Source organism: Planococcus citri, chromosome 4 (genome assembly GCF_950023065.1).
Source record: "Planococcus citri chromosome 4, ihPlaCitr1.1, whole genome shotgun sequence".
Lineage (NCBI taxonomy): Eukaryota > Metazoa > Arthropoda > Insecta > Hemiptera > Pseudococcidae > Planococcus > Planococcus citri.
In genome coordinates, this window is record NC_088680.1 from 25,323,934 (window position 1) to 25,339,358 (window position 15,425).

The 15,425-nt window shown below is 34.2% G+C and overlaps 2 protein-coding genes across 2 annotated transcripts in view; one reads left to right on the forward strand and one right to left on the reverse strand.

The window, feature by feature from the left end:
- The window catches only part of LOC135842966 (protein O-mannosyl-transferase TMTC2-like), a 533,307-nt gene that overhangs the window by 82,946 nt on the left and 434,936 nt on the right, over nt 1–15,425 (reverse strand). The gene's annotated exons all lie outside the window — the stretch shown is intronic.
- On the forward strand, nt 12,204–13,686 carry LOC135843371 (uncharacterized). The gene is made up of 2 exons (XM_065361237.1): nt 12,204–12,260; nt 12,368–13,686. Exon 2 carries the CDS (start codon nt 12,718–12,720, stop codon nt 13,684–13,686), a length of 969 nt encoding a protein of 322 aa, XP_065217309.1. The 5' UTR covers nt 12,204–12,260; nt 12,368–12,717.

Sequence of the window (15,425 nt, forward strand, 5' to 3'; positions counted from 1 at the left end):
GATTAAAAAATACAAGAATTTGAAATGCTTATGTAAATTTATAAGGGTGGACACCCAATGACCCCCCCTCCCCCAAAAAAGTAGGAAGATTGTAATCAAACCCAGTGGAGAACTGGAGATCCTCATTTTGAATCGAAAGGTACATACTTGGAAAAAAATTTAGGTTTGGAGATGACCCTACAAGGAAGACAAGAATTCTCAAAGAAGGAAAATTTTCTTAAAAATCGTGATTTTTTTTGGTTTTAGCCCTTTCTAGACTGTTTTTGGAAAAATGGCTCGGTTCCAAAGGATAGTATTTGAGATTCCGGGTCGACCAAGGTTATTATACAATAAAAATTCACCATTTTTAGGGATCTACTGATCAGTTGAAAAGTTGCAAATTACTTATTTTTAAGCCAATTCGTTTTTTTGTTGAAAATATCTTCTTGTCAAATATTTTGTATTAATAAAGCCAAAACGTAGTAAATCATCATTTCTGAAGATGAAGAAATATTTTGATATACCTACAGTGTTGCTAATTTTTTGATCATTATGGTCAATTTCAAAAAGTCGAGAAAAATAGCCAAAAACTTGATTAGTTTTTTCAGTTTTTTGAAATTGGCAATAATGACCAAAAAAACTGACACCACCGTGTTCCAAAAATATTTTCCCAGTTTCAGAAACGACATATTTCGATGTTTTAACATAATTAATACGCAATATTTGAGAAAAAACATTTAAAAAAACGAACTGAGGTACCCAAAAATAAGTGATTTACTTTTCAATCGCTCAGTAGAACCCTGAAAGTGGTCTAGGATTTTTAAATGGGCCATCCCCCCCCCCAAACAGGTTGGGTAGAGGCTAGAGTAGAAAAAAACATGATTTTTTCGAAAATGACTTCTCTTTAGAAACCTATATTTCCTTTCCAGGGACACTGAAGGTCCGGATGACTGAATTCGTTTAAAATTTTCCAATATTTCTCTCCCGCGATCTGATCCATCACCTTTTAATCCAATTTCGAGATTCATTCTTCTGAAAAAAAACACAACCAAATTCGATGAATCCATCGTACCTAATTCTGCGAATCTTCTTTCTCAGTAATTTTTCAATTTTTCAAACCTTCCAAGTTTTACTTTCCTTCTTTCGTTCTTTCAATGCACTTTTAAGTGACCAAAAATGTACGTATTTAAATGTCAGTTTTCTCCTTTTCTTTTCAAATTGCGAAAAATGTGCGAAAATACACAAAAACTTGTAGAGAATTACATTTTAGAAACTGGTGAAATAGTTTGGAACGCAGTGGTGCCAATTTGGTGGTCCTTATGGCCAAATTTCAAAAAACCAAAATACAGGTTTATTGCTACTTTTCTCGATTTTTTGGAATTTACCCGCAATGACCAAAAAATTGGCATCATTGCGTTTCAAAATATTTTTCCAGCTTCAGAAATGATATGTTAACATGTTTTGGCTCGATAAATGTAAAATACGTACGTAACGAAAGAAAATGCAACTTTATTTTGAAAATAACTTTTAAAATAAGCGGTACAAAAGCACGACTAGCAGAATTAGCAGGACTATTAGACATGAACAAACACCCTTTCCAGGTTACTAAAAATTAAAATGGACATCTGTAGGAAACCCTACATGTGCTTTTTGTGTACAATCAAACCAGAGAGTTTTTAAACACACTTTTAGGCAGTTTTAACGAAAAGTGAGATTTTTTGACAGTTATTTTGACAAAAAAAACACAAGATTTTGTGATAGTTTCGATGAAAAGCAAGATCTTTTTGATGGTTTTGGCCAAAAAAGCAAAACTTGTTCACAATTTCAGCGGAAAAAAAACAAAAAAAAAACAGTAGAACTGTCAATCAATTTTTAGCGATTTGGACTATACTTTTTTTTGAAAAATTCACAAAAAAAATGTAAGAAAAATTTTTTAAAAAAGAGAAAGTTTGTGAAAAACAGATTTTTGGTAGTTTTGTAAAAAGCAAAATTTATTTTAAAATTCTGGAAAAAAGAAAGACTTTTTAAAAAAAAATTTAAATTTTGACCAAAAAAACACAACTTTTTTATAATTTTTAGCAATTTCTGCAAGAAATAAGTTTTTTTTTGGAAACAAAGCTTTTTCGAATTCAACTTAAAAAAGGAGTGTTTTTAAAAAATGAAGGACTTCCCATTCGTAAAATTTATTTGTTCATTTTTACAAAAAAAATTTTATTGTAAAATGAGTTATTTTTTTGGAGAGAATTGTTTATTTTTCCAGGCAATAATTTTTTTCGACGATCAAAATTTTACATATTTGAACGTGGATTACATTTCTTTAGTCGTTTGAAAATTGCATTCTGCTTAAGACACATTTTTTTTCTCAACAGGGTAGTTGAATAACTGCCACAATTCCTCCCTTTCATCTATGCAAAAATCATGCAAAAATCTTGCATAAATCTGCAAATTTTCTGATTTTTGGCTACAAGGTTTCGAAAAGGATTTTTTTATAGCACTTGTCATTTTCTTAGTTATGGCTGAAATGAAATCATAGTATACGTTTATATTGTATAACGTCATCAATATCGACTTAAACACACACAAAACGTCTTATGAATAAGTAGGTGCTAGGTATATAAAGCGTTACATCGTCGTCACCTTCTGTGGTTTATGAGATACTTAACATCGAACATATTTGCACGCCATCGACAATCATTAAAAAAATCTACGCGCGTAGGACTTCAATTGCTGTGTAAAATACAAATTTTAGTCGTGGAATATTCAATTTCATTCGGATTCGCCATTTTGAAACAGTGAAATGAGATTTTTCCTAATTATCGTCGCCATAACACCGGTTATATTCGATTATGTATCCTCGGGTGAGTATTTCCTTATTTTTGATCGATTTTGATATCTTTATCAGCTCGAGCAATTTGAATATTGATATTAGTTAAATTACATGGCGGTAAAATTCTCAACAAACATAAATTTTCCACGTAGAGAATTACGATTCCTTACCAACCGTCAAGGTAATCACTTCGGAAAATCCTCCGGAAGAAACGGTCCAAATAACAGAATATGCCTGCCCGGCTGAAACCGTAAAACAAATAAGTAATCTGAAGGAGGCTGCGAGAAATATAGAGGCACCAGAGCTCTTGTACTGCGTCTTCAGCAGACCAGTCAAAGACCCCAAAGATACAAAATGTGAAGACGAAGTGCTGCCTATATTTCTTCCATCATTGGATGAAAATCACAATTTGGTGAATTGTGGACCGTCGGATAAGCAATATCATCTTCACTCTTTCGGATTCTATGTAAGCATAATTATAAGCAATTCGCATGAAATTATTAGTCTTGCAAACAAAAGCATAATAATGGATTTAATTTTCATCGACAGAGATGCGGAGACAAAACAAAATTAGATGAATTTAATAGAGAGGAAGTTCGAGAAGTACGTACCGTGATTTTATAAAAAACTGCGATGATTTTCATCGATTTGAAAACTCAGTATCTCAAATCAGCCATTACATACATTTCTTGTATTTAGAATCCAAGAGAAAAGTTCACTGGAAAGGAAACGATCTTCGAAGTATACCAAGTATGTTACGATACCTCGACCAAAGTTACCATATGGACAGGACACAAAATGACAAAGCCAGTAGTATACCAAACATTCTATGCAAAAAGTGAAGAACATATTCGGGAGGAAATCAGCACCGACGATTTTTCAATAGAAAAAACATCTACTCATTTCGAAGAAATAAAGAAAATTTACGATTCGGAAAATAAAGTACGCCAGCGTGTCTCTTAATTAATCGATAATCTACTTGTATTCTAAGAAAAGACTACCAAAATAATTCCTAATTCCAGAAAGATCCATCTAAACGCAAAATGCTACCTCAGTCTCTAGTACCTGCGGATCATTTCGTTTTCAGAATATGGAAAAAAACAACCAATCATATCATAAACATGGCTCCTCTGTTCGAAGATCTAATTCCAATAATGGAAGCCATCGATATCGGTTTAAGAGAAGCTCAAATGAGACTCTACACTTCGAATCCCATGTCACACACCACGTTGAAATTCTACACCAGAGTAATCAATGTGAATCCGGTACAAGCGACAGAATCGAAACCTCCATCAGCTCGGAAACTTTTACAACATAGTACTTGGTATAAATTGATTTACGACGAAACTGAAAAGAAAGCAATATTGATTTATGTACACAATGCATCGCGTAAGCGTGCAGTTGATAAAAAATGCGAAAACCCTGAACCTTGTGAATTTGACGAATGGTCCGATGATCCTCAAAATATAGATTTGTTACCCAAGGATTGGACAAACTTTGCATATTGCTGTCCGGTTAGTAAGCAGCAAATCAAAGAACTTTTTTTCTTCGATATTGAGATCGAGGGGACTTTAAAATTAAATTCATTAATAATCAAACGTGCTAAACGTAAACGACGGAATATTTCCGAATTGTTTCCAATTCCAAATCAGGACAAACCAGTTGAAGATTCAGAAAACAAGGAAGAGAATACAAGAAGCGAACCTTCAGATGGTGAACGAAAAAAAAGAAATATTTCGGAGTCATCTCCGAGCGACATGGTAATCGATGATCCAAAGGACAAGGAAAATAATACGAGTAGCGAAAATCCAGACGAAAGGGGAAAAAACAAGACTAGCGAAGCTGAAGTTGACACAACAGATTCCAAATCACCAAAAACTGGATAATTCTGAATGCTTTATTGTTCTTCAAGTAGAAATTTCCCATCTTTCGTCTGACGAATATTGCAGATAATTCAATTATCCAAACGTATCGAAATGAGTTTACGAAGCTCAGAATATGTTTTATTCCCTCACCCCTGTTTTTCATTAATAATAAAATTCCACCAAGAATGATTTGTCTGCTCATTTTCCTAGCTCCTTTGAAGAGACTGGTTCCTCGAACATTTTCCGCGATTATCTTTCAGTATAATTACTATTTAAATCTTGAAGAATTGACTTTTTCTCTACCCCCCTCTCCCCGACCGGGACCGCGAAATTGTTTTCCCACAACTACATCGATCAACTTTTTATAGCCACATTTAAGAAAATTTCTCCTCTCCCTCCCTATCTTCTCCTTTTCCTTCAAGGAGGGTGAGGCATTGAAACATTTTTTTTTTTTTTTTTTTTTTTTTTAGTTTTACAAAGTACACAAAAAATTTTTAATGTTGAAAATGTGTAAAATTTCAAGTTTTCAAAAATTGATCAAATTTTCAAACGACTTTCATTTTTTGAAATTGAAAGATTTCTCAGATGCGTTTTCCCTCTCGAGGTGTCCTTGAAGGAGAGATACTAATTATGGATGCTCGAAAAAGAAAAATTTCGTAAAAAAAAATCGTGGTTTTTTCGCTCCAACTTCAACTTGACCTATATCGAGAGGAATGACCCATGTTCGAACATAATTTTTGGAGATTGATTTCCTTCCTTAGCCATTGCTATCAAGATCTTACACCATTTTTATGGTTGTGTCGGGAGGTCGAAGGAATATTTCAGAATACACAGAAGCCTATTTTTTGCTATTGCTGTCAATTTGGCAAATTCAAAAAATTTGATATTTTAGTATTCTTTCTAGTTCAATCCTCTTTTCTGAATAAAAGAAAAATACCAAGCTAACACACTCAACAGGTGTTTACTGCAATCCAAAGAGCATAAATTTGTAAAACTAACACATTTTTTTTCATCGTTACTATTTTATTTTTTTCTGGATAAGGGCCAAATGAAGACATAATTTTTTTTAGAAAAATTTCACACTTACCTACAATACCTACATCTAGAAAAGAATTATTGTTTATTTTCAATAAATTTGGGTAAATTCTCGAATCCTCCTCAGTTGATTTTTTCTCATTTTTAAAACTTTTGTTGACCTGAGAGGATTGAAATTTTGCAGGTACATTTGAAGGGTATCCTAAATTTGCTTTCTTAGGGTTTACTTTTCAACTTGTTATCGCCTCCTTCCAGTTTCAGCCACGAACAAGTGTAAGTAGGTGTTATTTACACGCCTTTTTTGACAGTTTTCAATCCGGTGTCAGCTTTGGAACTTTTCCTAAGTGATAGGTATAAAAAGGGCTAAAAATTGACATGTACATAGATCAGGAGGGTACATCCTAGATGTGCTTTTCCATGGTTTTAAACACCATTTTTTTCTGGAAATACGCCAACTTTGAGGATCCATAATCGACATTTTCCTTCCTTTTCTGGTCAATGAATAAAAAAAAATTAAAATAGACAAAATCTTTGGATTTTTATTTTTTTGAAGGGGGTTGAAGAGATCGAGTCTTTAATCATCCAATGCTGAAAAAAATTTGAATATCGATATCTCAAAACTTTGAGAGACTTCCCGGAGGTCTTTATTCTGCCACCAAAGAACCGAGTAATTTCATAAATAATTCGAATTTCTTAAATAATACCTAATGAAAACAAAGTCGAAAAAGATCGATCAAAATCAAAAATTTTTCGGAGCACATTTATTTTTTTGTCTGGAAGTCTGAAAAATTGTCTCAGTTCCTCTCTTTCATCCACCTGCGGATTTTCTGATTTTCTGGCCGCGAGATTTAAAAGACGTCTCCCCCCCTCCAGAATAATTTCAATTTCTACATAACAGTAGGTACCGGTTAAAATGAAATTATTTCGATTTGTTTATTTTGTATAACGTCATCAACATTGACACACATACACCGAAAAATTTTTTAATGAATATCATTCTTTGTAAAGCAAGATGACGTCATCGCCACCTTCTGGGGTTTATCTTATAGTTGTACGCCTTCGACGATCATTAACAAATCTGTACGCGCGTGCTTCGATAATTGCTGCGTAAAATACGATTATCGTCTCGAGAAAACAGTTGTCCAAGATTCGATTTACTATTTTAAATATTTGGTAAAATGAAATTTTTCTTTATAATCGTCGCTTTACCACTGATCCTGTTTAATTACGCATCCTCACGTGAGTATTCTTTGATTTTAATCGATTCGATATCAAATAAAATATGCACAAGCTGACTACCAAAAACTATAGAAAATATAAATTGCGATTACAAATTTACATAAACTCTGAAACAATTTGAACAAATTGCAATTTGCAGCTAGAGCAATTTACTGATAAATATGTACCTCTACCTACACTTGATACTATTGATACATATTTGTGATTTCACTTGGTGGTTAAATTTTCTATAAATTTTTCACGCAGAAGATTACGATTCCTTACCAACCGTCGAGGTAATAATTACCGAAAATCCTCCGGAAAAGACAGCTCAAATAACAGAATATGCCTGTCCGGCTGAAACCTTGAAAGAAGTAATCAACCTGAAAGAGGCAGCAAACAATGAACTACAAGAGGCACCAGAACTCTTGTATTGTGTCTTCAGCAGACCAATCGAAGATTCCAATAACACAAAATGCAAAAGTGAAGTACAGCCTATATTTCTTCCATCGGTAGATGAAGATTACAATTTTGTGAATTGTGGACCGTCAAAAAGCCACCGTCTTTATTCTTTTGGATTCTATGTAGGTAAGCATAGGTTAACAAAGAAGGTATCCCACTGGCGCAAGAAAAATGTATTATCCTACAAAAAAAAAAAAAAATCCATGAAACTTACCGTACACCATATTTTTAGACCCACCAAATTGATTTTAAACGGTTCCAAATCCATTTTGAGCTGTTCTGGAGCCTCCAGCAGATTTTCAAAAGATGAAATTTCCATAAAATTCTACCAAATAAAGTTTAAAAGCTAAAATTTACTTTACAAGGCACTCTAATTTCAACGTGCTGAATGTTGAATCAACTGCAGATGATTTCAAGTCATTCTGGGGCCTTCAGCGACATTGAAAAAAATCAAGAATAATCTATTAAGTGGACCACTAACAAGCACCAATCGCAAGCATACATGCTGAAGATGATTTGGACAGTTTTCGTGACGTTTTTTGGAAAACTGGAATTTCTAAAGTGTGGCTGGAGCCTTCAAAACGGATTAAAACTACCTTCAGTGGACTACTGGACTCAGCATGTTTGAAATTGAGGATTTATAATGAATTTCAGGTTTCAACATTTTTCAACTTTCGAAAATCTGCTGGAGACTCCAGAACTCCTAAGAATAGTTCGAAATCGTGTCAACGAAAAATATGTATGTACATTTCAACAGCTGAAATTTCAACTGGCGATATACATAATATTTTTCACGATTTCTCGATCTATAGCTTTGTTCAATTCAAACATTTTTCGCACCAGTTGGGTGCCTTCCTTAATTAAAGGAAACACGCCTTACAAGTCACAAATATAAGCACAGTAACTGATCATTCTCATCTCCAGCGATGCGGAGACAGAAAAAATTTAGAAGAATTCGATAAAGAAGAAGTTCGTAAAGTACGTAACAGAATAATGAAAAACTCCCATGAAATTTATAAATTTTAAAACTCATCACCTCGAATGACATATGTATTATCTCTTCTATGTACATTAGGATGCAAACGAAAAATTCACAGGAGAAGAAACGGTTTTCGAAATATACCAAGTATGTTACGATGCTTCGACCTATGCTACCGCATGGACGAGTCACAAAATGACGGATCCGGTGATATTCCAAACATTCGCACAAAGTGAAAAACCAATTCGAGAAGAAATCAGCACAGACGATTTTACATTAAAAAAGGCAGACTCTATTTTCGAAAAAATGAAGAAAATTTACGAATCGGAATCGCAAAATAAAGTAACCTTACATCAATTCATTATAATCGATAGCCTATTTTTTCAAAAAATCATCATAAAACTAATTCCACATTTTCAATGATTAATTCCAGAAAATCCCATTTTCGAAACAAAAGTTGCATCCCAAGCCTCTAGTACCTGCCGAGCATTTCGTTTTCAGAATATGGAAGAAAACAACCAATCATTTTATAAACATGGCTGCTCTGATGGAGTTTCTGTTTCCACTAATGGAAGCTATCAATGCCGGTTTAAAGCGAGCTCAAATGAGACTCTACACTTTGAATCCCATATCACACACCACGTTGAAATTCTACACAAGAGTTATCAGTGCGAATCAAACAAAAACGACAGAATCGAAACCAACATCCTCAAGGGAACTTTTGGAACATAACATTTGGCATAAATTCGTGTACGACGAAACCGAAAAGAAAGGGTTATTAATTTATATTCACAATACACCACGTAGTCAATCAATTGTTAAAAAATGCGATAACCCCGAACCTTGTGAATTTGACGAATGGTCCGATGATCCTCAAACTGTAGACTTGATACCCAAGGATTGGAAAAAATTTGCATACTGTTGCCCGGTTAGTAAAGAGCTAATTGAGGAAATTTTTTTCTTTGATGTTGAGATCGAGAGCACTTTAAATCTGAATTCATTAATAATCAGAGAACGAGAAAATAAACGTAAACGACAAGATCTTTCGGAATTGAATACAATTCCATCGAGTGATGTGATGGTAAATGGAGACTTGGAAAACAAAGAAGAGAATATAAGCAGCGAACCTCCAGGTGGTGAACTTAAAAAACGGAATATTTCAAAATCAATTCCGATTGATATGGTAATTGATATTTCGGAAGGTGAAGAAGAGAATTCAACAACAAAATCACCTAAGATAGACTTAAACAGCACCCCTAACACCAAAGAATAAATAATTGATTTTCATTGGTTCATCTCAGGATTATTCATGATTCAAAAGATAAGGAAGAAAATATGAACAGCGAAACTGAAGTTGATACAGCAGCCTCCAAATCGTCAAAAACTGGATAGTCTCAAAAGCATTGCTCATCTTCCATTCGATGACTTTGAATGTAAAATTTTATGAAAAACGTTCATCTCTATCATCTTTTGTTTTTTCCTCAACTAATAAAATTGTACCTGGAATGATTCGTCTGTTAATTTTTTTAAATCCTCCATATAATCCACTTCTCAACATTCCTTAATTCTCAATCAAAAAAAGGATCGAATGTTTAGCCTTTCAGAAAAAAGATTCTCTCTGAATTTTCCCGATTTTCTCGATAAGTTCCAATTTTTCAGATTTTTTAAGTACCAGCCACACACGAACGTCTAGAAAGAGAAGGGAGTTGATTTTTTACAAACGTCATTACTGTCGAATTTCATCAGTTAATCCGCATACCTTTGCCACGTACCTACTCAAAAATTGAAAAAAAAAATATAGGAATAAAGAAGGGCCATTCCACTTCAATTCGACCAAGAAGTGGTAAGGAGAGAGGGTCGGCTATACTGAATACAAAGCTTTTTTTGATGTTTGGAATTGAAAGTTGATTTTTTTTAATTTTGATTTTTTTGCGAGCAGTTCATTTCATCGAGTGAAGGGGGGATTCAACTTTTTCAACGGATACGTAAAAATAGGGGTCAAATGAGTCAACTTCACCAGTCAAAACTTTTCTTCATGTTTCAAATCAAAAAATCACATTTTTTCGCAAACTTTCAATTTTTTTAAATTGACTTCACGAAATAATGCCATCCCAATTTCAATATGTTGTTCAACATGAAAAGTTGTCCATAATATATTTTTTTCACGATATGAAAACTTAGTTTTGAAACTTATTGAGCTGATTTTTCGAACGAAAAAAAGTGGCAACACTGATTTTTATGATACCACCAAAAACCCTCTCAAAACTCCTAACTATTGGAAAAAGTTCAATATTGGTAGGTATTGCGGTTATCAAGTAATCAACTGCTGAATTGGATGATATTTCAGGTTCACAGAAAACTTTGACGCCCCCTAGCAGTCTTTAAAAAAGGGCTAGAGGGCTGCGATTTGTGCCCTTGCTTGGTCATAACTATAAAAGGCCTTTCTATAGGAAAAAATTCAAAAAAAATCGCCAACCCCCCTTACCACTTCTTGATCGAATTGACGTAGAATGACCCAGAAACAAAAAAATTGGCGATGATTTAAAATGGGAAATTTTAAACCCTCCTTTTTTATAGAATCTTCCATAAATTTTCAAAAATCAAAGACGATCCACTCAACTTCAAATTGAAAGTCCCTATCCTCGTCCAAAAACCTCAGAGTGAAAAGTGCCTTTTTTTTTGCCTTGACTTTCCAACACTGAAAAATACGTATAATTTTATTTTTAAGAAAGTGCGATGAAAACTTGTTTAAATTCTTCTTTCTAATCATTAAATAGGTAAATCAGCAAATTTAACAATACGAGGATTCAAATACGAAAATTTTATAAAACATTAGCAATATTATTACACATAGAAAATTGCTCCAATATGTTAACGTTATCAACGCATTGACACCATAAACGATTGAAAACTTGGAAAAAATTCACAATACACACATTGGTAGGTATCTGACAAAGAGAAACAACGTCACAGCGTCACCTTCTGGTGTTTATTTTGGACTTGATATCGAACTAATGTCTATACCACTACCGAACTTGAAAAATTTACACGACAATAGTGTCCTCGAATTTTAGATTTTAATCGATTTATTCTATCGCAACTGAAAAATCGACAATATATGAGCAATAAGGTACGCGTTTCAAAACATGTTGAGGTTTTTCCTAATCTTCGTCACCATTTTACATTTGTTCGATTCTGCATCCTCAGGTGAGTGTACCTATACTATATTTTCCTATCTGAATTGGTTTCGTTTTTGATATCGATAGAAATCATCATCACTTTGTGCTCAGAAAAGCTTAGGACATATCGAAAGTTATTCCAACACTTGAAATAAATTTTAAAAAAATACTACGAAAAAATAATTTTGGTGGTGTTTGTTATCACAATTGATCGATTTTTTCATAAATTTTCCACACAGAAGACTACGATTCACTACCAACCATCAAAATAATCACTTTAAAATCTCGAAAAATTCCTCCAAAAAGAGCAGCTTACAAAACAGAATATTCATGTCCAGCTGAAACCACAGAAGAAATAAACAACTTGAAGATAGCTGCGGACAATCAAGAGCACAAATCACCAGAACTCTCGTACTGCGTATTCAGCAGATCAATCAAAGACTCAAATAATACAAATAGAAAATGCAAACGCGAAATATCACCTATATTTCTACTATCACAGGATAAAGATTCCTCGTTAATAAACTGCGGGTCATCAGAGAACCAACAGCTTTATTCATTTGGATTCTACGTAAGTATACAAAGTTTTCATCCATCCTACAAAATAAGAAATACTTAATTACTACATAAGTACCTAAAAATGAAAACGATTTTCACCATAGCATTGCGGAAACAGACAAAAGTTGGAAGAATTCAATAGGGAAGAAGTTCGAGAAGTACGTAATGTAATCAGAACATATTAATAATTTTTATCCATCCATCTATTAAAAAACCATCCAACTAAATACGTCAAACGACTCACTATGTTCTTGTTGTAATTCAGAATCCAACAAAATACTTCACACGAAAACCGAAAATCGTCGAAAATTACGAAGTATGTTACGATACCTCAACCAATGCTGCCATATGGACGCAACACAAAATGACACATCCCATAATATTCGAAAAATTTGACGGAAGAAGTGAATCACTGACTCCAGGGGCAATCAGCACAGACGGTTTTTTATTAAAAAACACCAATTTTGAACAAATAAAGCGAATCTACGAACTGCAGGACGAAGTACACATTCAGAATCTTTTCATTAATTCAATAATTTATCAAAAAATTGATCAAAATAGTTAATTACATCTTCTGTTTATCAATTATAGAAAACTCCTCTGTTGGAACATAAAATGCAGCCTCAGCCATTAGTACCTCCGGAACATTTCGTTTTCAGAATATGGAAAAAAACAACCAATCATATCATCAACACGGCTCCTCTGCTGGAAAACCTCGTTCCGTTAATGTCCGCTATAAACATCGGTTTGAAAAAAGCTCAAATGAAGTTGTACATTTTGAATCCAACTTCATCATACGTCAGGTTGAGATTCTATACTAGAGTTACGAGTCTAAGTCTACCACCACTGATAGACGAAAATCCATCATTTGAGCAACTTTTACAACCCAGTATTTGGCATAAATTCATTTACCATGAAGTTGAAAAGAAAGGTTTGCTAATTTATATCCATAATACACTGGAGGAGCCTTCAACTGATCAGAGGAAATGCGAAGACGTTGTACAATGTGAATTCGACAGGTGGTCCAACGACTTCCCGACAACGGTTTTAATACAGGAGAATTTACAAAATTTTGCTTATTGTTGCTCCGTAACTTCGGAACATATCAAAGAAATTTTTTTCATCGACGTAGAAATCAAAGGCACTTTAGATTTGAATGGGTTAATATCCAAAGGTCGTAAACGTCAAAGACGAAATATTTCGGATATGTTTCCAAATCAAAAGATCACACAAATCGCAGAAGGTTCAAAAAGTAAGCAAGAAAGTACAATGAAAACCAAAAGTCGAGGTAGGCCTAGGAAACATATTAAAGAAGAGAAAATTTCGGAATCATCTTCAAAAAATGTGCCAGTCAAAGATTCAAAACATTTGGAAAAGAGTAAGAGAAATAAAACTCGAGACACCCGCAGTAAAAGTAATACACGAAATATTTCGGAAATACCTGCAGAAGATGAGACAGTCAAAGGGTCTAAGAATAAAGAAGGGAGTAGAAGAAACAAAGTTCGAGACAAGAAGTCTAGACATAGAAAAATTTCTGAATTATTTTCAGATGATGTGGTGGCAGTCGGAGACCCTGATAACTGAGGACGTATCTTAATGCATAGGTTAGGGATGATTTTCAATATGAAGAAACTGTTTTCTTGAAAGTGATGTTTTTGAAAATTAATGAATATAAAAACCTCATATTATTATCAATAATATACTGTGATCGGGATTTGTTAAAACATTTCATTTCTTTTAACAGGGAACCTTATGAAATGTCCCTCGGGGATTTGGATGGAAAGTGGTCTCAGTGGTAGCCCTTGGCCCAAGAACCACACCATTAAAATTTTAGCTGCCAATTTTGAGTTCAGCTCTCATCATTAAAATTTTCAAAAATCGCTACCCCGACGCTCCGGTTTTTCCCACGGTGTTGTCGTGGGAAAATTCTGACACACGTGCTCACACAAGGGACTTCTTTCATAATCCCATTAAACTAAATTTTTCATATTACATCTTTCAAGGGTTACTCAACAAATTTTCATCAAAAATAAAGAATTTGAATAATCATTAGACAAAAAAAAAGGGTCATTGGGAAAAGTGAGGTAGAAAGCTGAATTTTGGTATACTGGTCCATTTTTATGTGCTGAAGACGAATCTGATGAGTCCCCGCTCGTCCCTGTTGAGCGTTCTCCCCTATTGTGGATCTAAGCCCCCCAAAACCAGTTTTTTGCAATTTTCTCCCCCGTATTGCATTTTAGCGAAAAATCAGGTTTTATACAAGAATCTACGTCAAATTTCCGATCTAATGATATATCAACTGTCGTTCTACCCCCAAGGGGGGGTGAAGCTGGAACCATTCAAATGAGAGGGGTTTTCTAAAAAACACAAAAAAACTATCGGCGCATAGGAGGGGGTGAAACGACCCCCGAGAGCGTTCAGGTTGATACTAGCATGGAAAGTGGGTACCATCGGGATACTACCGCGTGAAAAATTTCAGATTGATAAATAAGGTTGAGACTTAATACTGAGTCGTGAGGTAACGAGATAGTATTCAGACTAAAGTGTGATGCTATCTAGCCACACTAAGTACACAACAATTGGGATTCGCACAGAGAGTTATGTGCTTAATGTGTTCCCTATTCACTTAATGCAATCAGCCACTGCTAGATTAACAATACTTACCCCGGCTAGGTGTGCGAATAGAGATTTTATCACGATTATTTATCATAGAAAAGTCAGAGTCAATAACTACGCAATTATGTACTCGAACTTGTATTACACGAATAAATACATATGTAATCACGAGTATTACAAATAAAAAGCTTAACACAAATAATAACTTAAACGAACTAATAGCTTAAAACACTATAAAAAACCTTTAACTGAGGGCCTGAGCTCTCCTGTATTTTAGGGTACTTTTAACTTGTCAATTCGCGACTCCTGTCGTTGTAGAACTGCGACGAGTTTAGGTACCTAATTTGGCTAGCCAGCCAAATTAGCACCTTGACCACGCCTATTGTTACCAGATTGGTAAAGGGTTGACATACGAGTATGCTACTATTGACGAATATATTGGTAGTGGCTTTAAGGCATATACTTCCTACTCTAACAAGATCCACACCACCTCCCCTTTTTGGGGAACCCCCCTTTATTGAAATTTCAATAACACTTTTTTCAGCTCCATTTCAACCGATTTTGAAAATTTTTCTGGAACTTATATATATCCTTGATAGGTATCCCCACAAAATTTTCAACCCCCTCCCCTCATATTTGCCCCTCAAAATGTTTTTTTTTTCATTTTTGTATACCTACTAATCAATCAAGATTGTGAGGTACAATTT

Bases quoted from the DNA above. Each gene is read 5' to 3' on its own strand.
- LOC135843371 (XM_065361237.1), top strand. From the start codon at position 12,718: ATGCAGCCTCAGCCATTAGTACCTCCGGAACATTTCGTTTTCAGAATA.